Below are 25,879 nucleotides of genomic sequence, written 5' to 3'. Positions count from 1 at the left end.
AGAATATCGAGTGTCCTTACTGAAAAACTACTGCATTAAAAAAAATAAATTAAATTTATCATACGACCTAAATTATTTCATCAGATACGCCAGCACTCATAAACGATCCATTTGAAATTCTGCTAACAACATCGATTCTCAAGGTAAAAATTTTGAATCAAATACTTTTAGGATATCGAGTGTCCTTACTGAAAAACTACTGCATTAAAAAAAAAATTAAATTTATCATACGCCCTAAATTATTTCATCAGATACGCCAGCACTTATAAACGATCCTTTTGAAATTCTGCTAACAACGTCGTTGCTCAAGGTAAAAGTTTGAATCAGAGACTTTTTGGATATCGAGTGTCCTTACTAAAAAACTACTGCATTAAAAAAATTAAATTTATCATACGACCTAAATTATTTCATTAGATACGCCAGCACTCATAAACGATCCTTTTGAAATTCTGCTATCAACATCGATTCTCAAGGTAAAAGTTTGAATCAAGCACTTTTAGCATATCGAGTGTCCTTACTGAAAAACCATTGCATTAAAAAAATAAACTAAATTTATCATACGACCTCAATTATTTCATCAGATACGCCAGCACTCATAAATGATCCTTTTGAAATTCTGCTATCAACATCGATTCTCAAGGTAAAAGTTTGAATCAAACACTTTTAGGATATCGAGTGTCCTTACTGAAAAACTACTGCATTAAAAAAAAATTATCTAGCGACATGAATTAGTTCATCAAAGACAGGTCAGCACTCATAAACGATTCTTTTGAAATTCTGCTAACAACATCGATTCTCAAGGTAAAAGTTTGAATCAAACACTTTTAGGATATCGAGTGTCCTTACTAAAAAACTACTGCATTAAAAAAAATAAATTAAATTTATCATACGACCTAAATTATTTCATTAGATATGCCAGCACTCATAAATGATACTTTTGAAATTCTGCTAACAACATCGATGCTCAAGGTAGAAGTTTGAATCAAACACTTTTAGGATATCGAGTGTCCTTACTAAAAAACTACTGCATTAAAAAAATAAATTAAATTTATCATACGACCTAAATTATTTCATCAGATACGCCAGCACTCATTAACGATCCTTTTGAAATTCTGCTAAAAACATCGATGCTCAAGGTAAAAGTTTGAGTCAAACACTTTTAGGATATCGAGTGTCCTTACTAAAAACTACTGCATTAAAAAAAAAATTGATCATACGACCTAAATTATTTCATTTTCTTGTAGGCGTGAATGTATGGTTGAATGCAAAAATGCTTGCCAGCTTTTTTCGCAATGTCCACGTGTAACTCTAATCTCACAGGCGTGAATGTATGGTTGAATGTAAAAATGCTTGCCAGCTTTTTTCGCAATGTCTACGTGTAACTCTAATTTCACAGGCGTGAATGTATGGTTGAATGTAAAAATGCTTGCCAGCTTTTTTCGCAATGTCCACGTGTAACTCTAATCTCACGGGCGTGAATGTATGGTTGAATGTAAAAATGCTTGCCAGCTTTTTTCGTAATTTCCACGTGTAACTCTAATCTCACAGGCGTGAATGTATGGTTGTATGTAAAAATGCTTGCCAGATTATTTCGCAATGTCCACGTGTAACTCTAATCTCACAGGCGTGAATGTATGGTTGAATGAAAAATACTTGCAAGCTTTTTTCGCAATGTCCACGTGTAACTCTAATCTCACAGGCGTGAATGTATGGTTGTATGTAAAAATACTTGCCAGCTTTTTCGTAATGTCCACGTTTAACTCTAATCTCACAGGCGTGAATGTATGGTTGAACATAAGAATACTTGCCAGTTTTCTTGCAATGTTTAGGAACTAGAGGGGAATCCCCGCTCGTTTGGAAAGGTACCAACGGGACATAAGCAAATAGTACGTAGTTTCAAAACATGTTTAATCACGTGTAGAGGTCCCATAGAATAATATAGGAAGGAAAATAGCGCTATAGAATAGCATGGGAGGGAACATAACCCTTAGAATAGCATAGGAAGGAACATAGTCCTATAGAATACCATGGGAGGGAACATAAATCCTTAGAATAGCATGGGAGGGAACATAAACCCTTAGTATAGCATGGGAGGGAACATAAACCATTATAATAGCATGGGAGGGAACATAAACCCTTAGAATAGCATGAGAGGGAACATAAACTTTTAGAATAGCATGGGAGGGAACATAAACTCTTAGAATAGCATAGGAGGGAACATAAGCCCTTAGATAGCATGGGAGGGAACATAAACCCTTAGAATAGCATAGGAGGGAACATAAGCCCTTGGAATAGCATGGGGAGGGAACATAGCGCTATAGAATAGCATGGGAGGAACATAATCCCTTAGGATAGCATAGGAAGGAACATAATCCACCCAAATCCATAAATAAATGCCCTGAAAAATTGTCAAGGAACGTAATCTCTACAAATAACAAAGGAAGGAACCTAATCCACCCAAATCCATAAGTACATACCCTGAAAAGGTTTCAAGGAACATAAGGCAAGCAAATCCATAAGTACATGCCCTGAAAAGGTGTCAAGGAACAGAAAGTATCCAAATAGCACAGGAAGGAACATAAAGTATGCAAATCCATAAGTACATGCTCTGTAAAGGTATCAAGGAACGTAATCTCCCCAAATAACACCATTATAAGTACTCTAAGACACCTCGCTCCCATCATCCCATCCCTCCAAAAATATTTGATTCAGATATTTCATGTTAAAAAATTATCCAAACACTAATTACCCCTTTTTGCAAATGTCAGTCAAACAATTCCGATTGTAAAAGCGTGTTTAATCACGTTGCTTGGAAAGGTATCCACGAGTACATGCTCTGAAAAGGTGCCAAGGAACGTAATCTCCCCAAATAACACCATTATAAGTACTCTAAGACACCTCGCTCCCATCATCCCATCCCTCCAAAAATATTTTATTCAGAGATTTCATTTTAAAAAATTATCCAATCACTAATTACCCCTTTTTTGCAAATGTCAATCAAACAATTCCGATAGTGAAAACGTGTTTAATCACGTTGCTTGGAAAGGTATCCACAAGTAAATTCTCTGAAAAGGTGCCAAGGAACGTAATCTCCCCAAATAACAACACTATAAGTACTCTAAGACACCTCGCTCCCATCATCCCATCCCTCCAATAATATTTTATTCAGAGATTTCATGTTAAAAAATTATCCAATCACTAATTACCCCTTTTTTGCAAATGTCTATCAAACAATTACGATTGTAAAAGCGTGTTTTATCACATTGCTTGGAAAGGTATCCACTAGTACATGCTCTAAAAAGGTGCCAAGGAACGTAATCTCCCCAAATAACACCATTGTAAGTACTCTAAGACACCTCGCTCCCATCATCATATCCCTCCAAAAATATTTTATTCAGAGATTTCATGTTTAAAAATTATCCAATCATTAATTACCCCTTTTTTGCAAATGTCAATCAAACAATTTCAATTGTAAAAGCGTGTTTAATCACCTTGCTTGGAAAGGTATCCACGAGTACATGCTCTGAAAAGGTGCCAAGGAAGTATAGGTGTGAGAGGATACTCACTCTCATTGAAAGTAATCTCCAAAATTGTTTCATAACATGCATTATAGCGTGCCAACTTTTAAAATGCACATGTCTATGTATAGTGTCAAAGGCGTGGGTTTTCCTTGCGCAATTCCATGTATTTTTTCATGTAGGTTCTGCGGCTTTATATAACTTACTACTAACTTCAGAGAGGGTTCATTTGATTGGATATTGAAAGTTTTAGTTCACTTTTTAGTGTCAAAAGATATCGGAGGGAAACCAGCCCCCCCTCCCCCGTCAAACCCTCTTTTCCCAAATGCATCCGATAAAATTTTGAGATAACTATTTTGTTAAAAATAGTTCAAAGATCATACAACAAAAAATTCGGTGTCGACACAACCTCCAGGGCCCGGGGGCAGGCGTTGTAAGTTATGCCTTTGGCTCATATATGGGTCTTATTGAAGGGATGCTCGTATTAACTTCAAAGATGGTTCATTTGATTGGAAATTGAAATTTTTAGTTCACTTTTTAAGAGTCAGAAGAGACTGGAGGGAGGCAAGCCCACCCCCCTCCAAGCCCCTTTTTCCTCAAACCCATCCGATAAGAACCTTGAGATAGCCTTTTTTTAAAAAAGTTCAAGGACCATATAACGAAAACTCCGGGGTCGACACAGCCCCCCAGGGCCGCAGGGCAGGTGTTGTAAGTTATTTCCTGGGGGAATATATTGTTCTTATTGAAGGGATGCTCGTAAGAACTTCAGAGAGGGCTCATTTGATTCCAAATTGAAAGTTCTAGTTCAGTTTCTTAGAGTCAAAAGATATGGAGGGCAACTAAAAACTCCGGTGTTTCTAAGGCGTTCTAAGTTATACCCTAAAGGAATGTATGGTTCTTATGAAAGGGATGTTCGTATAAACTTCAGAGAAGGCTTATTTGATTGGAAATCGAAAGTTCTAGTTTACTTTTTAAGAGTTAAAATATATTCGAGGGTAACTAGCCCCCCCCCCCCACCTTTTTTTCCCAAGCCCATCCAATAAAATTTATATAATAGTTATTTCATTAAAAATAGTTCGAAGGTCAGAAAAGAAAAATTCCTGTGTCGATGCAGCCCCCCAGGGTCCGGAGGCAATAATTCTCTAGGGGCATATATAGTTCTTATGGGATGCATATAATCTTATGGGGGGCATATAAAGGGATGTAGGTATAAACTTCGGAAAGGGCTAATTTGATTGTAAATTGAAAGTTGTTGTTCATTTTTTAAGAGTCAAAAGAGATCGGAAGGCAAATAGCTCCCCCCCCCCCTCTCCACGCTCTAAATTCATCAGATAAAAATTTTAAGATAGACATTTTGTCAAAAATTGTTCCAAGTTTAGATAAAAAAAAAACTCCTGTGTCGACACAGCCCCCCAGGGCCCGGGGGTAGGCGTTGTAAGTTATGCTCTGGGGGCATATATGGTTGTTATGAAAGGGATGCTCGTATAAACTTCATAGAGGACTCATTTGTTTGGAAACTGAAAGTTGTAATTCACTTTTTAAGAGTCAGAAGTGATGGGAGGGCAGCTAGACTCCCCACACACTCCATTTGTTTTTATCCCAGAGACACTTTATATGGAAGGGGTCTTCGTATAAAGTTAAAAGGGGGCTCATTTGATTGGAAGTCGAGAGTTCTACTGCCCTTATTAAGATTCAAAAATAATAGGAGGGCAACTACCCCCCCAAGCCCTTTTTCCCCAAAAATATCTGATAAAAAATTTGAGGCAGCCATTTTTTTTTAAAATAGTTCAATGATTATCTAACAGAAACTCCTTTACGTATGGCCAATTCGTTAAAAATACTTCAAAAGTGAGATAAGAAAAACTCCTGTGTCGACACCCCCCCCCAGAGCCTGGGACAAGCGTTGTAAGTACTGCTTTGGGGGCATATATGGTTCTTATGGAAGGTATGCTCGTATAAACTTCAGAGAGGGCTCATATGACTGGAAATTCAAAGTTTTCGTTCGTGTTTTAAGAGTCAAAAGAGATCGGAGGGTAACTAGCCCCCCCCCCCTCTCTCAACGCCCTATTTTCCTCAAACCCGACAAGAAATTTGAGAGAACCATTTTTTCAAAAAAGTTCAAAGGTCAGATAAAAAAATTCCGGTGTCGACACAGCTCCCCAGGCCCCGGAGGGGGGGGGGGGGACAGGCATTGTGAGCTATGTCCTGGGGCTGTATGTGGTTCTTAGGAAAGGGATGCTCGTATAAACTTCATAGAGGGTTCATTTGAATGAAAATTAAAAGTTGTTGTTCATTTTCTAATAGTGAAAAAAGAATGGAGGGCAACTAGCCCCTCCCGCTCTCCACTCCTTTGGGTTTATCGGATGGATAAAGCCATCCGATAAAAAATTGAGTCGACTATTTTGTAAAAAATAGTTCAACCATCAGATATTAAAATTCCCGAATCGAGACCACCCCCCAGTGCCCAGGAACAGACGTTTTAAATTATACTCTGGAGATATATATATGATTCTTATAAAAGGCATGCTCGTATAAACTTCAGAGAGGGCTCATTTGATTGAAAATAGAAAGTTCTAGTTCACTTTTAAAGAGTAAAAAGAAATCGAAGGTGAATTAGATCCCCCACACCCTCCTTTTTCCAAACCAATCCGATAAAAATTTTAAGATAGTCATTTTGTTAAAAATAGTTCAAACACCAGATAATAAAAACTCCGAGGTTGAGACAAATCCATTTTTTCCTTTGATATTGATACTTTGATACCAGTTTTGGATAATTTGATAAACATTTGATTTTTTTTTAAATTTTGATTTTGAAATAAGAAATTTTTAAAACTTGCAACTTTTTGCAATCAAAAACGAACAAAAATTAATTAAAAACAAAATTTCCCGAAAAATAGGTTTTTCAAAGAAAAGTAAAGGCCATTTTAAACTTAAGCTCAGCAGATACAAATACCTTTTAAAGTTCAAACTCAAAACGACCAGAAATTACTATTAAAGAATAAATGAAACCGAAAACGAACAGAAATTAAATAAACAATCACAGCAAAAACATACAAAAAGTAAGTAGAGAGGGGTCTTATACTCGTGTCCCTCACCCCTGCTGCCACCTACAACTTTTTTAACACCATATATTGACACGAGAACCACGTGGTTTATGGTTTTTGTCAGTGAGAATTTGAAAAACAGGAATTTTGTCGCATTTATGGTTGTTTTCATGGATGGTTATGTGTGTTGTTCGATTTATTTGATGTTTTTCTCGGATGTCAACATCAAATTATGGATGTTTTATGGTTTTTGTCAGTGAGAATTTGAAAAACATGAATTTTGTCACATTTATGTCTGTTTTCATGGATGTTTAATGGTTTTTGTCAGTGAGAATTTGAAAAACAGGAACATTGTCACATTTATGGATGTCAACAGCAATTCATGTCTGTTTAATGGTTTTTCTCAGTGAGAATGAAAAAACAGATGAATTTTTTCACTTGAAAAACCATGAATTTTGTCGCATTTATGTCTGTTTTTATGGTTTTTGTCAGTGAGAATTTGAAAAACAGGAACTTTCTCACATTTTTGTATGTTTTTATGGTTTTCTCAGTGAGAATGAAAAAACAGGAATTTTCTCACTTGGAAAACCATAAACCACGTGGTCCTGTCACGAGTAGCACCTGTGAACTCGATTTACATAATCGCTAGGGGAAATTATTGATTCACGAAGAGGGAATTAGGAAACATTAAGGCTTCTTTAATCTTAGGTCTGAGGAAGTGGGGAATTAAGAAACAAACATGGCTTCATTGTTGTTTGGTTAGCTTAACCTGAGAAATAGCAGCTGTGAACTTGATTTACATAATCGCTAGGGGGAATTATTGATTCACGAAGGGGAGAATTAAGAAACATTAAGGCTTCTTTAATCTTAGGTCTGAGGGATAAACATTCTTTAGGACAGAGAGAAAAATTAATATTCTATTTTCAAATAGGGCTTCATTGATCTTTAGTGTCAGGAATTATAATTGACATCACTTGTTATCTTGGAATTATGCGGGAGTCTAAAGAGATAGAAATTCTATTTTTAAATACGGCTTCACGGAGCTTTAAGTCGGAGAGGTAAATTGATATTCTAACGAAACCCTAATAGTTTAGCTAGGAAAATTTATGAGATGTAGAGATTAACGTGGGAAAGGGTTTCCTAGAAATTTGAAATGCGTTAGCACACAGATGCCAAACAAAAGGAACACGCTGAAATTACGTTTAGGGATTATTTGGGCGAAACGGTTTTATCCATTTTATGGGATTATTTCGGCGAAACCGTTAGACATTTTGAAAGAAGATTTTAGAAGGGGTTTTAGAAGAGGTTTTGAGTGTGGTCGTTATAATACACAAGTTCCATTTGAACAGTGTTGTGAGGTTAGCTCCCATAGAGCCCCACCCCCCCCCACGCCCGCCGCCGACCCTCAAAGACCCTCCCCGGGTCCCCAAAGGTCCATCGAGCTCCCAAAGGCCCCAACGGGGCCCCAAAGCGCCCATCCACCAGGTCCCTCAAATGGCACCTCCTCTGGTCCACAAAGGGCACCCCGGACCCCAAAGGCCACTCCCTGTGACCCCAAAGGCCATCCCCGGCCCCCAAATGGCCACCCCGGTCCTCCCTATGCCCTCCCTCCTCCCGGTCCTCCTCCGGCCCCCCTCCTCCTCCTCCTCCCACCTCCTCCTCCTCCTCCTCCTCCTCCCCCTCCTCCTCCTCCTCCTCCTCCCTCCTCCTCCTCCTCCCACCTCCTCCTCCTCCTCCTCCTCCTCCTCCTCCTCCTCCTCCTCCTCCCTCCTCCTCCTCCTCCTCCTCCCCCCCATTCCCTCCCCATTTTTTATACTTTTTTTGTGCATTGAGACACAGAAGGGACATCCCTCCCCCAAGGGTCCCCCCAACCCCCGCCCCCGGCCCCCCCCCAAAGTGTTCCCCGCTCCCTTTTTTTTTTATAATTTTTTATGGCTTGTTTATATCTTTTATGAAAAAGTTACATTAATAATGTCATTCCTAAACCCATTTTCCAACCTCAAAGAGTCCCCTCCCCAATTTGTAAATACTTTCTTGAATTTTTTAACATGGTATTTTTTAACTTTTTTACGCATCTTAAAATGACATGAAATATGGTTACGACTCTACCAATCATACTCTGCGCTTGTTCATGGACACGACTTGGCTTTCCCACTGGTACTCTATGGCAGGTTATCGACACTACCTAGTTTATTGCATGCATTAAATCAGTATTTTTTACGCAGTGGAAGGATAAACACACAATTCATATCTGTAAAAAAGTGAGGATGAATTATTCGACGACCGTATGTGCACATGAAAAAATCATTGTCGTATTGAATGCTGACAAGGAGAAATACCTGAACTATGAAACGAGTGCAAGCGGTAACACTATTGGATATGTATGCATGCGTTGTCATGACAGCGAGAAGTTAGATTTCTTTGGAGTCCCCAAGAATTTCAATCGTGTAAACGTTGGATATTCAAGAGTATCATTACCAGAGAAATTAGTGCTCAAAGAGAATGCAAACTTAAAAATAATTGTCGATGATCGGGGACAACTCCTTGCTACGGCTTCTGGTAACACATTACCTGTTGATAAATCCTATCATCCTCTTTCCGGTATTAGTATTTTAAAGATAACAAGAAGAAGACAAGCATACTCCTGCACCAACATCATAAATCATATCTTGTCAATGTGTCAAAACTGCCATCTATGTAAAAATAATGTGACAATAGACAGTGAAATCGCAGGCAGAATAAAAAGGACATTAGCAGACAATATCATCAATGAATATAACGATGAATTGACGGAAAGTGAAGCGCAAGTGTACTAATAATGTGTAATAATGTATTTAACGTATTTTTATATTAATATTCTACATGTCATTATTTCATTAAAAATATTTTATGCATTATTTTGTTAAGTGTTCATTATTTTTAGTGTTTGGCAGAACTTTAACGTTCAGAATATCTATTAAAAAGGTCAGAGATGAAAGAAAAAGAATTTTTAGAGATAGAGATGCTACTAGCAGACTAAATTTTTCACGGAAGATAAAAAAGTTCAAGTTCTCGTCGGAAGTTTACCAAAGAACACAATTCATTTCTAATTTCTACAGAGAAAACAAAAATCTTCCACTTCAGTTCTTTATTTCACAAAGACATAAATAAATTTAAAGTTCAATTCTAAATTTTTCGGTGGAAGATAGAAAAAGTAATACCATATTTATGAATATTTTCATGGCAGATAAAAAGTTCTAGTTCAATTTAAAATTTTCTCAACGAAGTGAAGAAAAGTTCAAGTTCTCTTCTGAACTTTACCTAAGAACACGCTTCAATTCTAATTTCCACAGAGAAAACAAAAATCTTCCACTTCAGTTCTTTATTTCACAAAGACATAAAGAAATTTAAAGTTCAATTTTAAGTTTTAGGTGGCAGATATGAAAAGTTTTACTATTATTTTGATTATTTTCTATGAAGTTAAAAAGTTCTAGTTCATTTTTAAATTTTCTCAATGAAGTGAAGAAAAGTTCAAGTTCTCTTCGGAATTTTACCAAAGAACACACTTTAATTCTAATTTCTACAGAGAAAGCTAAAATCTTCCACTTCAGTTCTTTATTTCACAAAGAGATAAAGAAATTTAAAGTACAATTCTAATTTTTCTGTTGTAAGATAGAAAAAGTAACACCAGAACTGTTACTATTGTCATATAATATAAATAGTTCAATGAAATTTATCAATATCACCAACACCTTTAAGAAAAATTCCAGTTATCTTATGACTTTTACATAACAAAACAATTCAATTCTAATGTAGAGAGTGAAAAAAAAAAACTGTACCTTCAGATCTTTATTTCACAAATACAAAAAGACATTTAAAGTTCTATTCTAATTTTTCGGTGGTAGATAGGAAAAGCAATACCCTACTTGTGAATATTTTCACGGAAGATAAAAAGTTCTAGTTCAATTTGAAAAATTTTCTCAACGAAGTCAAGGAAAGTTCAAGTTCTCTTCGGAATTTTACCAAAGAACACGCTACAATTCTAATTTCTCCAGAGAAAACAAAAATCTTTCACTTCAGTTCTTTATTTCAAAATGACATAAAGAAATTTAAAGTTCAATTCTAATTTTTCGGTTGGAAGATAGAAAAAGTAATACCATACTTGTGAATATTTTCATGGAAGATAAAAAGTTCTAATTCAATTTTAAATTTTATCAACAAAGTGAAGAAAAATTCCAGTTCTCTTCTGAATTTTACTAATGAATGCACTTCAATTCTAATTTCGACAGTGAAAACAAAAATCTTCCACTTCAGTTCTTTATTTCACAAAGACATAAATAAATTTAAAGTTCAATTCTAAATTTTTCGGTGGTGGATAGGAAAAGCAATACCGTACTCGTGAATATTTTCACGGAAGATAAAAAGTTCTAGTTAATTTTAAAATTTTCTCAACGAAGTCAAGGAAAGTTCAAGTTCTCTTCGGAATTTTACCAAAGAACACGCTACAAGTCTAATTTCTCCAGAGAAAACAAAAATCTGTCACTTCAGTTCTTTATTTCACAAAGACATAAAGAAATTTAAAGTTCTATTCTAATTTTTCGGTTGGAAGATAGAAAAAGTAATACCATACTTGTGAATATTTTCATGGAAGATAAAAAGTTCTAGTTCAATTTAAAATTTTCTCAACGAAGTCAAGGAAAATTCAAGTTATCTTCTGAATTTTACCAAACAACAAACTTCAACTCTAATTTCGCCAGAGAAAACAAAAATCTTCCACTTGAGTTGTTTATTTCACAAAGACATAAAGAAATTTAAAGTTCAATTCTAAATTTTTTTTGATGGAAGATAGAAAAATAAATACCATACTTATGATTATTTTCACGGAAAATAGAAAGTTTTAGTTTAATTTAAAATTTTCTCAACGAAGTGAAGAAAAGTTCAAGTTCTCTTCTGAATTTTACCAAAGAACACTCTTCAACTCTAATTTCCCCCAGAGATAAAATAAATCTTCCACGTCATTTTTAAGTTCACCAAGACATGAAAAATTTAAAGTTCAATTCTAATTTTTCGATGACAGATAGGAAAAGTTATACTATGATTTTGACTATTTTCTATGAAGGTAAAAAGTTCTAGTTCATTTTTAATTTTCTCAACGAAGTGAAGAAAAGTTCAAGTTCTCTTCTGAATTTTACCAAAGAACACACTTTAATTCTAATTTCTCCAGAGAAAACAAAAATCTTCCGCTTCAGTCGTTTATTTCACAAAGACATAAAGAAATTTAAAGTTCAATTCTAAATTTTTCGGTGGTAGATAGGAAAATCAATACCTTACTTGTGAAATATTTTCACGGAATATAAAAAGTTCTAGTTCAATTTAAAATTTTCTCAACTAAGTCAATAAAATTTCAAGTTTTCTCTTCTGAATTTTACGAAATAACACGCTAAAATTCTAATTTCTCCAGAGAAAACAAAAATCTTCAACTTCAGTTCTTTATTTCACAAAGACATAAAGAAATTTAAAGCTCAATTCTAATTTTTCGGTGGTAGATAGGAAAAGCAATACCATACTTGTGAATATTTTCATGGAAGATAAAAAGTTCTAATTCAATTTAAAATTTTCTCAACGAAGTCAAGGAAAGTTCAAGTTCTCTTCGGAATTTTACCAAAGAACACACTACAATTCTAATTTCTCCAGAGAAAACAAAAATCTTCAACTTCAGTTCTTTATTTCACAAAGACATAAAGAAATTTAAAGTTAAATTCTAATTTTTCGGTTGGAAGATAGAAAAAGCAATACCATACTTGTGAATATTTTCACGGAAAATAAAAAGTTTTAGTTTAATTTAAAATTTTCTCAACGAAGTGAAGGAAAATTCAAGTTCTCTTCTGAATTTTATCAAAGAACGCATTTCAATTCTAATTTCGACAGAGAAAACATAAATCTTCCACGTCATTTTTAAGTTCACCAAGAGATAAATAAATTTAAAGTTCAATTCTAATTTTTAGGTGGCAGATAGGAAAAGTTATACTATGATTTTGATTATTTTCTATGAAGGTAAAAAGTTCTAGTTCATTTTTTAATTTTCTCAACGAAGTGAAGAAAAGTTCAAGTTCTCTTCGTAATTTTACCAAAGAACACACTTTAATTCTAATTTCTCCAGAGAAAACAAAAATCTTCCGCTTCAGTTGTTTATTTCACAAAGACATAAAGAAATTTAAAGTTCAATTCTAAAATTTTCAGTGGTAGATAGGAAAAGCAATACCGTACTTGTGAAATATTTTCACGGACGATAAAAAGTTCTAGTTCAATTTAAAATTTTCTCAATGAAGTCATGGAAAGTTCAAGTTTTCTACTGAATTTTACCAAAGAACACAATACAACTCTATTTTCTCCAGAGAAAATAAAAATCTTCCATATAAGTTCTTTATTTCACAATGACATAAAGAAATTTAAAGTTCAATTCTAAATTTTTCTGTGGCAGATAGAAAAAGTAATACCACACTTGTGAATATTTTCCCAGAAGATAAAAAGTTCTAGTTCAATTTAAAATTTTCTCAACGAAGTGAAGAAAAATTCAAGTTCTCTTCTGAATTTTATCAAAGAACACAATTCAATTCTAATTTCGTCAGAGAAAATAAAAATCTTCCAATTCAGTTCTTTATTTCACAAAGACATAAAGAAATTTAAAGTTCAATTCTAAATTTTTCGGTGGAAGATAGAAAAAGTAATACCATACTTGTGAATATTTTCCCGGAAGATAAAAAGTTATAGTTCAATTTAAAATTTTCTCAACGAAGTGAAGAAAAGTTCAAGTTCTCCTCTGAACTCTACCAAAGAACACACTTCAATTCTAATTTCTCCAGAGAAAACAAAATCTTCCATTTCAGTTCTTTACTTCACAAAGGCATAAAGAAATTTAAAGTTCTATTCTAAATTTGTCGGTGAGAGATAGGAAAATTAATATCATACTCGTGAATATTTTCAAAGAAGATAAATACCATACAGGAGAATATTTCCCCGGAAGATAAAAAGTTCTAGTTCAATTTTAAATTTTCTCAACGAAGTCAAGGAAAGTTCAAGTTCTCTACTTAATTTTACCAAAGAACACGATTCAATTCTAATTTCCCCAGATAAAAAAAAAATCTTCCACTTCAGTTCTTTATTTCACAAAGACATAAAGAAATTTAAAGTTCAATTCTAATTTTTCGATGGAAGATAGAAAAAGTAATACCATACTTGCGAATATTTTCACAGAAGATAAATACCATACATGTAAATATTTTCCCGGAAGATAAAAAGTTCTTGTTCAATTTTAAATTTTCACAACGAAGTGAAGAAAAACTCAAGTTCTCTTCTGAATTTTCTTACAGAAGTGAAAAAAGTTTGCCCAATTCTGAATTTTACCAATGAAAATGAAAAAGCTCCCACTTCAGTTCTTAATTTCTCAAACTAGGTTAAGTTAGGTTAGGTTAGACCACGTACGCGTCACTTAGGTTAGCTTAGGTTAGGTGAGAGACAGGCAAAAAGTTAGGTGTATGATTAAGTTAGGTTAGGTTAGATTAAGTTAGCTTAGGTTAGATTAAGTTAGGTTAGGTTAAGTTAGGTTAGGCTAGGTTAGCCTACGTACGCGCGCGTACGTAGGCTAGCCTAGCCTAACCTAACTTAACCTAACCTAACCTAAGCCTGAAGCTAACCTAACCTAACCTAATCATACACCTAACTTTTGCCTGTCTCACCTAACCTAAGCTAACCTAAGTGACGCGTACGTGGGCTAACCTAACCTAACTTAACCTAGTTTGAGAAATTAAGAACTGAAGTGGGAGCTTTTCATTTTCATTGGTAAAATTCAGAATTGGGCAAACTTTTTCACTTCTTTAAGAAAATTCAGAAGAAGAACTTGAGCTTTTCTTCACTTCGTTGTGAAAATTTAAAATTGAACTAGAACTTTATCTTCCGGAAAATATTTACATGTATGGTATTTATCTTCTGTGAAAATATTCGCAAGTATGGTATTACTTTTCTATCTTCCACCGAAAAATTAGAATTGAACTTTAAATTTCTTTATGTCTTTGTGAAATAAAGAACTGAAGTGGAAGATTTTGTTTTCTCTGGGAAATTAGAATTGAAGCGTGTTCTTTGGTAAAATTCAGTAGAGAACTTGAACTTTCCTTGACTTCGTTGAGCAAATTTAAAATTGAACTAGAACTTTTATCTTCCAGGAAAATATTCACCTGTATGGTATTTATCTTCTGTGAAAATATTCACGAGTATGGTATTAATTTTTCTATCTCTCACCGAAAAATTTAGAATTGAACTTTAAATTTCTTTATGCCTTTATGAAATAAAGAACTGAAGTGGAAGATTTTGTTTTCTCTGGAGAAATTAGAATTGAAGTGTGTTCTTTGGTAGAGTTCAGAGGAGAACTTGAACTTTCTTCACTTCGTTGAAAAATTTTAAATTGAACTATAACTTTTTATCTTCCAGGAAAATATTCACAAGTATGGTATTACTTTTCTATCTTCCACCAAAAATTTAGAATTGAACTTTAAATTTCTTTATGTCTTTGTGAAATAAAGAACTGAATTGGAAGATTTTTATTTTCTCTGGCGAAATTAGAATTGAATTGTGTTCTTTGGTAAAATTCAGAAGAGAACTTGAATTTTTCTTCACTTCGTTGAAAAATTTTAAATTGAACTAGAACTTTTATCTTCCGGGAAAATATTCACAAGTGTGGTATTACTTTTCTATCTGCCACCGAAAAATTTAGAATTGAACTTTAAATTTCTTTATGTCATTGTGAAATAAAGAACTTATGTGGAAGATTTTTATTTTCTCTGGAGAAATTAGAGTTGTATTGATGTTCTTTAGTAAAATTCAGTAGAAAACTTGAACTTTCCTTGACTTCATTGAAAAATTTTAAATTGAACTAGAACTTTATCTTCCGTGAAAATATTTCACAAGTACGGTATTGCTTTTCCTATCTACCACTGAAAAATTTAGAATTGAACTTTAAATTTCTTTATGTCTTTGTGAAATAAACAACTGAAACGGAAGATTTTGTTTTCTCTGGAGAAATTAGAATTAAAGTGTGTTCTTTGGTAAAATTCCGAGAGAACTTGAACTTTTCTTCACTTCGTTGAAAAATTAAAAAATGAACTAGAACTTTTACCTTCATAGAAAATAATCAAAATCATAGTATAACTTTTCCTATCTGCCACCGAAAAATTAAATTGAACTTTAAATTTCTTTATCTCTTGGTGAACTTAAAAATGACGTGGAAGATTTATGTTTTCTCTGTCGAAATTAGAATTGAAATGCGTTCTTTGGTAAAATTCAGAGAAGAACTTGAATTTTTCTTCACTTTGTTGAGAAATTTTAAATTAAACTAGAACTTTTATTTTCCGTGAAAATATTCACAAGTATGGTATTACTTTTCTATCTTCCAACCGAAAAATTAGAATTGAACTTTAAATTTCTTTATGTCTTTGTGAAATAAAGAACTGAAGTGGAAGATTTTTGTTTTCTCTGGAGAAATTAGAATTGTAGTGTGTTCTTTGGTAAAATTCCGAAGAAACTTGAACTTTCCTTGACTTCGTTGAAAAATTTTAAATTGAATTAGAACTTTTATCTTCCATGAAAATATTCACAAGTATGGTATTGCTTTTCTATCTACCACCGAAAAATTAAATTGAGCTTTAAATTTCTTTATGTCTTTGTGAAATAAAGAACTGAAGTGGAAGATTTTTGTTTTCTCTGGAGAAATTAGAATTGTAGCGTGTTATTTCGTAAAATTCAGAAGAAAAACTTGAACTTTTCTTGACTTCGTTGAGAAAATTTTAAATTGAACTAGAACTTTTATCTTCCGTGAAAATATTTCACAAGTACGGTATTGCTTTTCCTATCTACCACCGAAAAATTTAGAATTGAACTTTAAATTTCTTTATGTCTTTGTGAAATAAACAACTGAAGCGGAAGATTTTGTTTTCTCTGGAGAAATTAGAATTAAAGTGTGTTCTTTGGTAAAATTCAGAGAAAACTTGAACTTTTCTTCACTTCGTTGAAAAATTAAAAATGAACTAGAACTTTTACCTTCATAGAAAATAATCAAAATCATAGTATAACTTTTCCTATCTGTCACCGAAAAATTAGAATTGAACTTTAAATTTTTCATGTCTTGGTGAACTTAAAAATGGCGTGGAAGATTTATGTTTTCTCTGGAAATTAGAATTGAAGCGTGTTCTTTGGTAAAGTTCAGAAGAGAACTTGAACTTTTCTTCACTTCGTTGAAAAATTTTAAATTAAACTAGAACTTTTTATTTTCCGTGAAAATAATCATAAGTATGGTATTGCTTTTCTATCTTCCATCGAAAAAAATTTAGAATTGAACTTTAAATTTCTTTATGTCTTTGTGAAATAAACAACTCAAGTGGAAGATTTTTGTTTTCTCTGGCGAAATTAGAATTGAAGTTTGTTCTTTGGTAAAATTCAGAAGAGAACTTGAATTTTCCTTGACTTCGTTGAGAAAATTTTAAATTGAACTAGAACTTTTTATCTTCCATGAAAATATTCACAAGTATGGTATTACTTTTCTATCTTCCAACCGAAAAATTAGAATAGAACTTTAAATTTCTTTATGTCTTTGTGAAATAAAGAACTGAAGTGAAAGATTTTTGTTTTCTCTGGAGAAATTAGAATTGTAGCGTGTTCTTTGGTAAAATTCCGAGAAAACTTGAACTTTCCTTGACTTCGTTGAAAAATTTTAAAATGAACTAGAACTTTTATCTTCCGTGAAAATATTCACAAGTACGGTATTGCTTTCCTATCTACCACCGAAAAATTAGAATAGAACTTTAAATTTCTTTATGTCTTTGTGAAATAAAGAACTGAAGTGGAAGATTTTGTTTTCACTGTCGAAATTAGAATTGAAGTGCATTCATTGGTAAAATTCAGAGAGAACTGGAATTTTTCTTCACTTTGTTGAAAATTTTAAATTGAATTAGAACTTTTATCTTCCATGAAAATATTCACAAGTATGGTATTACTTTTCTATCTTCCAACCGAAAAATTAGAATAGAACTTTAAATTTCTTTATGTCTTTGTGAAATAAAGAACTGAAGTGAAAGATTTTGTTTTCTCTGGAGAAATTAGAATTGTAGCGTGTTCTTTGGTAAAATTCCGAAGAGAACTTGAACTTTCCTTGACTTCGTTGAAAAATTTTAAATTGAACTAGAACTTTTATCTTCCGTGAAAATATTCACAAGTAGAGTATTGCTTTTCTATCTACCACCGAAAAATTAGAATAGAACTTTAAATTTCTTTATGTCTTTGTGAAATAAAGAACTGAAGTGGAAGATTTTGTTTTCTCTGTCGAAATTAGAATTGAAGTGCGTTCTTTGGTAAAATTCAGAAGAGAACTGGAATTTTTCTTCACTTTGTTGAAAAATTTTAAATTGAATTAGAACTTTTATCTTCCATGAAAATATTCATAAGTATGGTATTACTTTTTCTATCTTCCAACCTAAAAATTAGAATTGTACTTTTAAATTTCTTTATCTCTTTGTGAAATAAAGAACTGAAGTGGAAGATTTTAGATTTCTCTGGAGAACTTATGCTTAAAGTGTGTTCTTTGGTAAAATTCCGAAGAGAACTTGAACTTTTCTTCACTTCGTTGAAAAATTTAAAAATGAACTAGAACTTTTTACCTTCATAGAAAATAATCAAAATCATATTATAACTTTTCCTATCTGACACAGAAAAATTAGAAATGAACTTTAAATTTATTTAAGTCTTTGTGAAATAAAGAAATGAAGTGGAAGATTTTTTTTTTCACTTTCGAAATTAAAATTGAAGTGTGTTCTTTGGTAAAATTCAGAAGAGAACTTGAATTTTTCTTCACTTCGTTGAAAAATTTTAAATTGAACTAGAACTTTTATCTTCCATGAAAATATTCACAAGTATGGTATTACTTTTTCTATCTTCCACCGAAAAATTTAAATTGAACTTTAAATTTCTTTATGTCTTTGTGAAATAAAGAACTGAAGTGGAAGATTTTTATTTTCTCTGTAGAAATTAGAAATGAATTGTGTTCTTTGATAAAATTCCGACGAGAACTTGAACTTTTTATCTTCCGTGAAAAATTGAGTCTGCTAGTAGCATCTCTATCTCTAAAAATTCTTTTTCTTTCATCTCTGACCTTTTTAATAGATATTCTGAACGTTAACTTTCTGCCAAACCCTAAAAATAATGAACACTTAACAAAATAATGCATAAAATATTTTTAATGAAATGATGACATGTAGAATATTAATATAAAAATACGTTAAATACATTATTACACATTATTAGTACACTTGCGCTTCACTCTCCGTCAATTCATCTTTATATTCATTGATGATATTGTCTTCTAATGTTCTTTTTATTCTGCCTGCGATTTCACTGTCTATTGTCACATTATTTTTACATAGATGGCAGTTTTGACACATTGACAAGATATGATTTATGATGTTGGTGCAGAGTATGCTTGTCTTCTTCTTGTTCTCTTTAAAATACTAATACCAGAAAGAGGATGATAGGATTTATCAACAGGTAATGTGTTACCAGAAGCCGTAGCAAGGAGTTGTCCCCGATCATCGACAATTATTTTTAAGTTTGCATTCTCTTTGAGCACTAATTTCTCTGGTAATGATACTCTTGAATATCCACCGTTTACACGATTGAAATTCTTGGGGACTCCAACGAAATCTAACTTCTCGCTGTCATGACAACGCATGCATACATTTCCAATAGTGTTACCGCTTACACTCGTTTCATAGTTCAGGTATTTCTGCTTGTCAGCATTCAATACGACAATGATTTTTTCATGTGCACATACGTTCGTCAAATAATTCATCCTCACTTTTTACAGATATGAATTGTGTGTTTATCCTTCCACTGCGTAAAAAATACTGATTTAATGCATGCAATAAACTAGGTAGTGTCGATAACCTGCCATAGAGTACCAGTGGGAAAGCCAAGTCGTGTCCATGAACCAGCGCAGAGTATGATTGGTAGAGCCGTAACCATATTTCATGTCATTTTAAGATACGTAAAAAAGTTAAAAAAATACCATGTTAAAAAATTCAAGAAAGTATTTACAAATTGGGAGAGACTCTTTGAGGTTGGAAAATGGGTTTAAGAATGACATTATGAATGGAACTTGTTCAGAAAAGATATAATCAAGCCATAAAAAAGTATTAAAAAAAATGGAGAGGGAACTCTTTGGGGGGGCCAGGGGAGGGTGTTTGGGGACCCTTGGGGAGGATGTCCCTTCTGTGTCTCAATGCACAAAAAGTATAAAAAATGGGGAGGATGGAGGGGGAGGGGGAGGGGAGGAGGAGGGAGGAGGAGGAGAGGGAGGTGGGAGGAGGAGGAGGAGGAGGAGGAGGGGAGGAGGAGGAGGAGGAGGGAGGAGGAGGAGGAGGAGGAGGAGGGAGGAGGAGGAGGAGGAGGGGAGGAGGGGAGGAGGAGAGGAGGAGGGCCCTTTGGGGCCAGGGGAGGCCTTTGAGGACCGGGGGAGGGCCTTTGGGGTCCGGGGTGCCCTTTGTGGTCCGGGGTGCCCTTTGGGGTCCGGGGTACCCTTTGGGGGTCGGGGGCCCTTTGGGGACCAGAGGAGGGTCTTTGAGGGTCTGAGGAGGGCGTTTGGGGGTTGGGGCTCTATGGGAGCTTGGGGGGCCTTTGAGTACCGGGGGCTTCCTTCGGGGTTGTGGTGGGGGATCGGAGTCCTTTGGGGTTGGGGTAGAGGACCTCACAACACTGTTCAAATGGAACTTGTGTATTATAACGACCACACTCAAAACCTCTTCTAAAACCCTTTCTAAAATCTTCTTTCAAAATGTCTCTAACGGTTTCGCCGAAATAATCCCATAAAATGGATAAAACCGTTTCGCCCAAATAATCCCTAAACGTAATTTCAGCGTGTTCCTTTTGTATGGCATCTGTGCGCTAACGCATTTCAAATTTCTAGGAAACCCTTTCCTACGTTAATCTCTTCATCTCATAAATTTTCCTAGCTAAACTATTAGGGTTTCGTTAGAATATCAATTTACCTCTCCTACTTAAATCTCCGTGAAGCCGTATTTAAAAATATAATTTCTATATCTTTAGACTCCCGCATAATTCCAAGATAACAAGTGATGTCAATTATAATTCCTGACACTAAAGATCAATGAAGCACTATTTGAAAATAGAATATTAATTTTTCTCTCTGACCTAATGAACGTTTATCCCACAGACCTAAGATTAAAGAAGCCTTAATGTTTCTTAATTCTCCCCTTCGTGAATCAATAATTTCCCCTAGCGATTATGTAAATCAAGTTCACAGTTGCTATTTCTCAGGTTAAGCCAAACAACAATGAAGCCATGTTGTTTCTAATCCCCTTCCTAGACCTAAGATGAAGCCTTAATGTTTCCTAATTCCCTCTTCGTGAATCAATAATTTCCCCTAGCGATTATGTAAATCAAGTTCACAGGTGCTACTCGTGACAGGACCACGTGGTTTATGGTTTTCCAAGTGAGAAAGTTCCTGTTTTTCAAATTCTCACTGACAAAAACCATAAAAACATACAAAAATGTGAGAAAATTCCTGTTTTTTCAAATTCTCACTGACAAAAACCATAAAAACATACATAAATGTGACAAAATTCATGTTTTATCAAGTGAGAAAATTCCTGTTTTTTCATTCTCAGTGAGAAAACCATAAAACAGACATGAATTGCTGTTGACATCCATAAATGTGACAAAGTTCCTGTTTTTCAAATTCTCACTGACAAAAACCATTAAACATCCATGAAAACATACATAAATGTGAGAAAATTCCTGTTTTTTCAAATTCTCACTGACAAAAACAATTAAACATCCATAATTTGATGTTGACATCCGAGAAAAACATCAAATAAATCGAACAACACACATATCCATCCATGAAAACAACCATAAATGCGACAAAATTCATGGTTTTTCAAGTGAGAATTCCTGTTTTCATTCTCACTGAGAAAACCATAAACCACGTGGTTCTCGTGTCAATATATGGTGTTAAAAAAGTTGTAGGTGGCAGCAGGGGTGAGGGACACGAGTATAAGACCCCTCTCTACTAAAGTAATAATATAAATTGAAAACTATATGCGTCTTGAACAGTCTTGGAAAGTATAAACAACATCAAATTGAATATTTGATGTATAATGATATTAATTGTTGAAATTAATCAAATTATTCGTCATTTCAACAATTTATTTCACTGTAATTGTATTTTTATTTTCAATACCGTAAGAACTGGAAAAAGAAAATATCTGTAATATAATTCGTTTTCAGCTAAGCGCCAATGACGCAGTAGGCTTTTGGTTTTTATTTACAGTTAAGGAATGAGGCAGTATCCAACCTCTTGTTTGTAGTGAAACTATATTTGTCTTGAGCAACTTTAAAAAGAGCTAATAAATTAAAGTGAATATTTGATGTATAATAATATTAATTGCTGAAAACTCATCAGTTCAAAATTTTACTATAACTTTAATGTTTATTTTTAATATTAAGTACAAAAGAAAATATTTGTAATGAAATTGGTTTTCAGTAAAGCACCAATGACGCAGTAAGTTTTATACTTTCACCGTGAGAGAAGGAGGCGATACCCAAACTCTTGTTCGTAGTGATTTTTTATCTTTTCAAGCTTGATTTGCATATTCAATTTAAATTTCACTTGTTTTAAGAATTATTTATTAATTTACATTAATATGTATCGTATATTTTTTTGCATTGATTGTTTATTTAATTTCTGTTCGTTTTAAGTTTCATTTATACTTCAATTGCAAATTGTGTTTTTTCGCTTTAAGCTTGATTTTCATATCCAATCTAAAAATTACTCGCTTTTAAATCTATTTATTCATTTATATTATTACTTGTTGTATGTTATTTGCAATGATTGTATATTTAATTTCTGTTCGTTTTGGGCTTCATTTATTCTCTAATAGTAATTTCTGGTCGTTTTGAGTTTAAATTTTAACAGGTGTTTGTATCTGCTGAGCTTAAGTTTAAAATGGCCTTTACTTTTCTTGGAAAAACTTATTTTTCGGAGAGTTTTTTTTTTTAGTTGATAGTAGAAAGTGATTGGAGGGCAACTAACCCCAATCTAATGCCCACTATTTCCTCAAACACATCCAATCAAAATTTTGAGATAGCCATTTTTTCAACGTAGTTGAGAGTTAAAGAAATTAGGTTTAAATGGATGACAACCCCCCCGCAGCCCTCAGGGTAAGGATTATGCTTTTTTTAATAGTTGAAAGTGACTGAAGGGCAACAAAACCCCCTCTCACGCCCACCATTTCCCCAAATATATCCGATCAAAATTTTGAGATAACGATTTTGGTCAACGTAGTTTAAAGTTCTTGAAATTAGGTCTTTGAGGATGAAAACCCCCCTCCCCCCCCCCCGACAACCCTCAGGGCAGGGGTTGTAAGTTATGTGCAGGGGCCATTGAAGTTTTTTTTATAGGAAGTGTCGTCGTAGAAACTTCAAAAAAGGCTCATTCGATTGGAGATTAAAAGGGCTAGTGCCGTTTTTAATAGTCGAAAGTGATTGAAGGGCAACTAACCCCCTCTCACGCCACTATTTTCCCGAATATATTCAATCGAAATTTTGAGATAGCCATTTTGTTCAACTTTGTTCAAAGGTCCAGAAATTATGTCTTTGATGATAACAAACCCCGCAAAGCCCCCAGGGCAAAGGTTGTAAGTTATGCCCTCGGGGCACATGCGGTTTTTATTAAAATCTTTGTCGTAAAAACTTCAAAAAGGGCTAATTCGATTGGGAACTGAGAGGGCTAGTGCCTTTGTTAATAGTCAAAAGCGATTGGAGGGCGAATGCCCCCCTCCACGCCCATCATTTCCAAAAACACTTCCGATCAACATTTTGATATAGCCATTTTGTTGAACGTAGTTGGTCCGGCAATTATATTTTAGAGTATGAACCTCCCCCCTCTTCCACAGCCATCAGGGCTAAGGTTGTAGGCCTATGTTATGCCCTGGGGGCATATAAGGTATTTATAGAACACGTTGTAGTAGAAAATTCAAAAAAGGCCCATTGAATTGGGATGGCTAGTGTCCTTATTAATAGTAAAAAGTAATCGGAGGTTGAATGCCCCTCCCCACGCCCATCATTTTCCCAAACACTTCCGATCAGAATTTTGATATAGCCATATTGTTGAACATAGTTGAAGGGTCCGGAAATTATATTTTTGAGCATGAAACCCCCGCCCTACAGCCCTCAGGCTAAGATTGTAAGTTATGCCCTAGTGGCATTAAATATTTTTTTTTATAGAAAGCATTGTCGAATAAAACTTCACAAATTCATTGTGAAATTCATTGTGGGGGTCATTGGATTGGAAATAGAGAGGGCTAATGTCCTTTTTAATAGTCGAAAGTAATCGGAGGGAGAATCACCCCCGCCACATGCCCATCATATCCCCAAAAATTTCTGATCAACAATTTGATATGGTCGTATTGTTCAACGTAGTTGAAAGGTCTGGAAATTATTTCTTTGAGGATGACAACCCTCCCCCATAGCCCTCAGGAAAAGGGTCCTAAGTTATGCCCTCGGGGTATATACGGTTTTTATAGAAATTTTTGCGGTAGAAGCTACAAAAAGGACTCATTCGATTAGAAATTTAGAGGACTAGTGCCTTTTTTACTACTCGAAAGTGATCAGAGGGCAAATTCATGCTTTCTAAAGGCCAGAATATAACTTGTTCTTTACTGAAAAATATTCTTTTAAATGTTTTCACTTTTATAACTTTAAGAAATCAAAAATTAATTTAAGATTTTAGGAATAAATATCAGCATATGTATATTAAACTGACAATGCACTTTTTTTCATTAAATTAATTTTATTTTTTTTCATTAAAGTACAAATTATATTCTGGCTTTTAGAAAGCATGGGGTTTAGAACCCTACTCGTATTAGTTTCTGCTCGTTTTGAGTTTGACTCTCCTATTTATTTTAATTTTTGTTTGTTTTGGGTTTCATTTATTTATTGATACTGATTTGTGGTAGTTGTATGCCTGGCAGATAATTTGATTCTATTTTCGTTCATTTCTGGTTTAATGGAGTTCTTTACTTTTTTTTGAAAAACTTATTATGGGGAACAAGTTTTTTTTTCAATTAATCTCCATAAAAAGTCAATGCTTTTAATGTGTATTGTTCTCAAAAATTCCATTTCTTGTTTTACAGATTTTTTACAGAGTTGCTATTGATTCAAACTGCTCCTTACTTTTAGTTTGTTACCAAAACTGTTTTACTAACCATATCTATGATGGCTCTACGTTTGGTACCATTATTAACATTGTTTGAGGTCACGTACTCTCCTTCGCCGAATGGGCATCTTTAAGGTTCACATCGCTCCTCCACTCCCTGCATACTTCTACCCCCCCCCCCCACACACACCTATTTAAAACCCAAAAAATTCGCAATTTGCGCCACTCCTGGCAGGCTTTTGCCACGTTCGACGTAAACCATCTCGTTTACATGATTTCTGAAAGAGAGTGACCTAGAGCTTAGCACTAATTTGAATAAATGACGTAACTTCAGTAACCTACCCGTGGAAACATCATTTCCAGTATCAATAAAGCTTCAATCCAAGGGGATGTAAATTCGTTCATGAAACTGTTCATCGGATCTATTTCTATTTTCCCGTCAAGTTCACTGTAATGTGGTCCTGACATTGGGTGATCCACTAAGTTTTGGGCTACATAATTAATGAAGCATTTGTCGTCCATTTTTATTTTGTTTATAATCATACTCTCAAAGCTTGGACAACCCATATTTTCTATTTTAGGATAAAAGAAATGACCAATAGAAGCTAATATAAAAATAAATCCAAGCTTGGTTATTCGTTTGCAACTTAAAGTGCGAAATTTCATTTTGATTATTATTTTATATAAAAGTGAAATTTTGAAATTATTAGCTAAATAACTGCACTAATGCAGAAAAAGAGAAATTAGTCAAATTATTAAATTTAAGTCTAGACGTTCCATTGTATCAGTGCTCCAATCTTTTTTATATATTACCACACATATTTGTTATTATTAAAAATGTTAATTATTCCCCTGTTTTAGTTTCAGAAGTTACAATTCCTTTCCCTGCAGTGTAATGGAGTTAAATAACTAAAAGAGCCAATAATTAAACAAAAAGATACTTAAATCAAAAGATATATCAAAGGATAGCCTCTCCACTTTTAATATAGTACCAAGCACATGTTATTAATTATGATATATTATTTGCACATTTCGATTCAAAGTTACACATTTCGCAAAACTAC

General features: G+C 33.9%; 1 protein-coding gene across 1 annotated transcript in view; it reads right to left on the bottom strand.

Annotated features, from left to right (window-relative positions):
• The window catches only part of LOC148954714 (uncharacterized), a 111,170-nt gene extending 85,291 nt beyond the window's left edge, over positions 1-25,879 (bottom strand). Inside the window, exon 1 of the mRNA XM_089087218.1 lies at positions 25,158-25,879. Coding sequence (XP_088943344.1) covers positions 25,158-25,481 — 324 coding nt within the window. The 5' untranslated portion in view covers positions 25,482-25,879. The remainder of the gene's footprint in view (positions 1-25,157) is intronic.

This window comes from Artemia sp. Qi Xiang Cuo, chromosome 3 (assembly GCF_049724085.1).
Source record: "Artemia sp. Qi Xiang Cuo chromosome 3, ASM4972408v1, whole genome shotgun sequence".
Taxonomy (NCBI): domain Eukaryota; kingdom Metazoa; phylum Arthropoda; class Branchiopoda; order Anostraca; family Artemiidae; genus Artemia; species Artemia sp. Qi Xiang Cuo.
The sequence above is the reverse complement of the archived record's forward strand: the minus strand, read 5'-3'. Positions and strand labels throughout refer to the sequence as shown.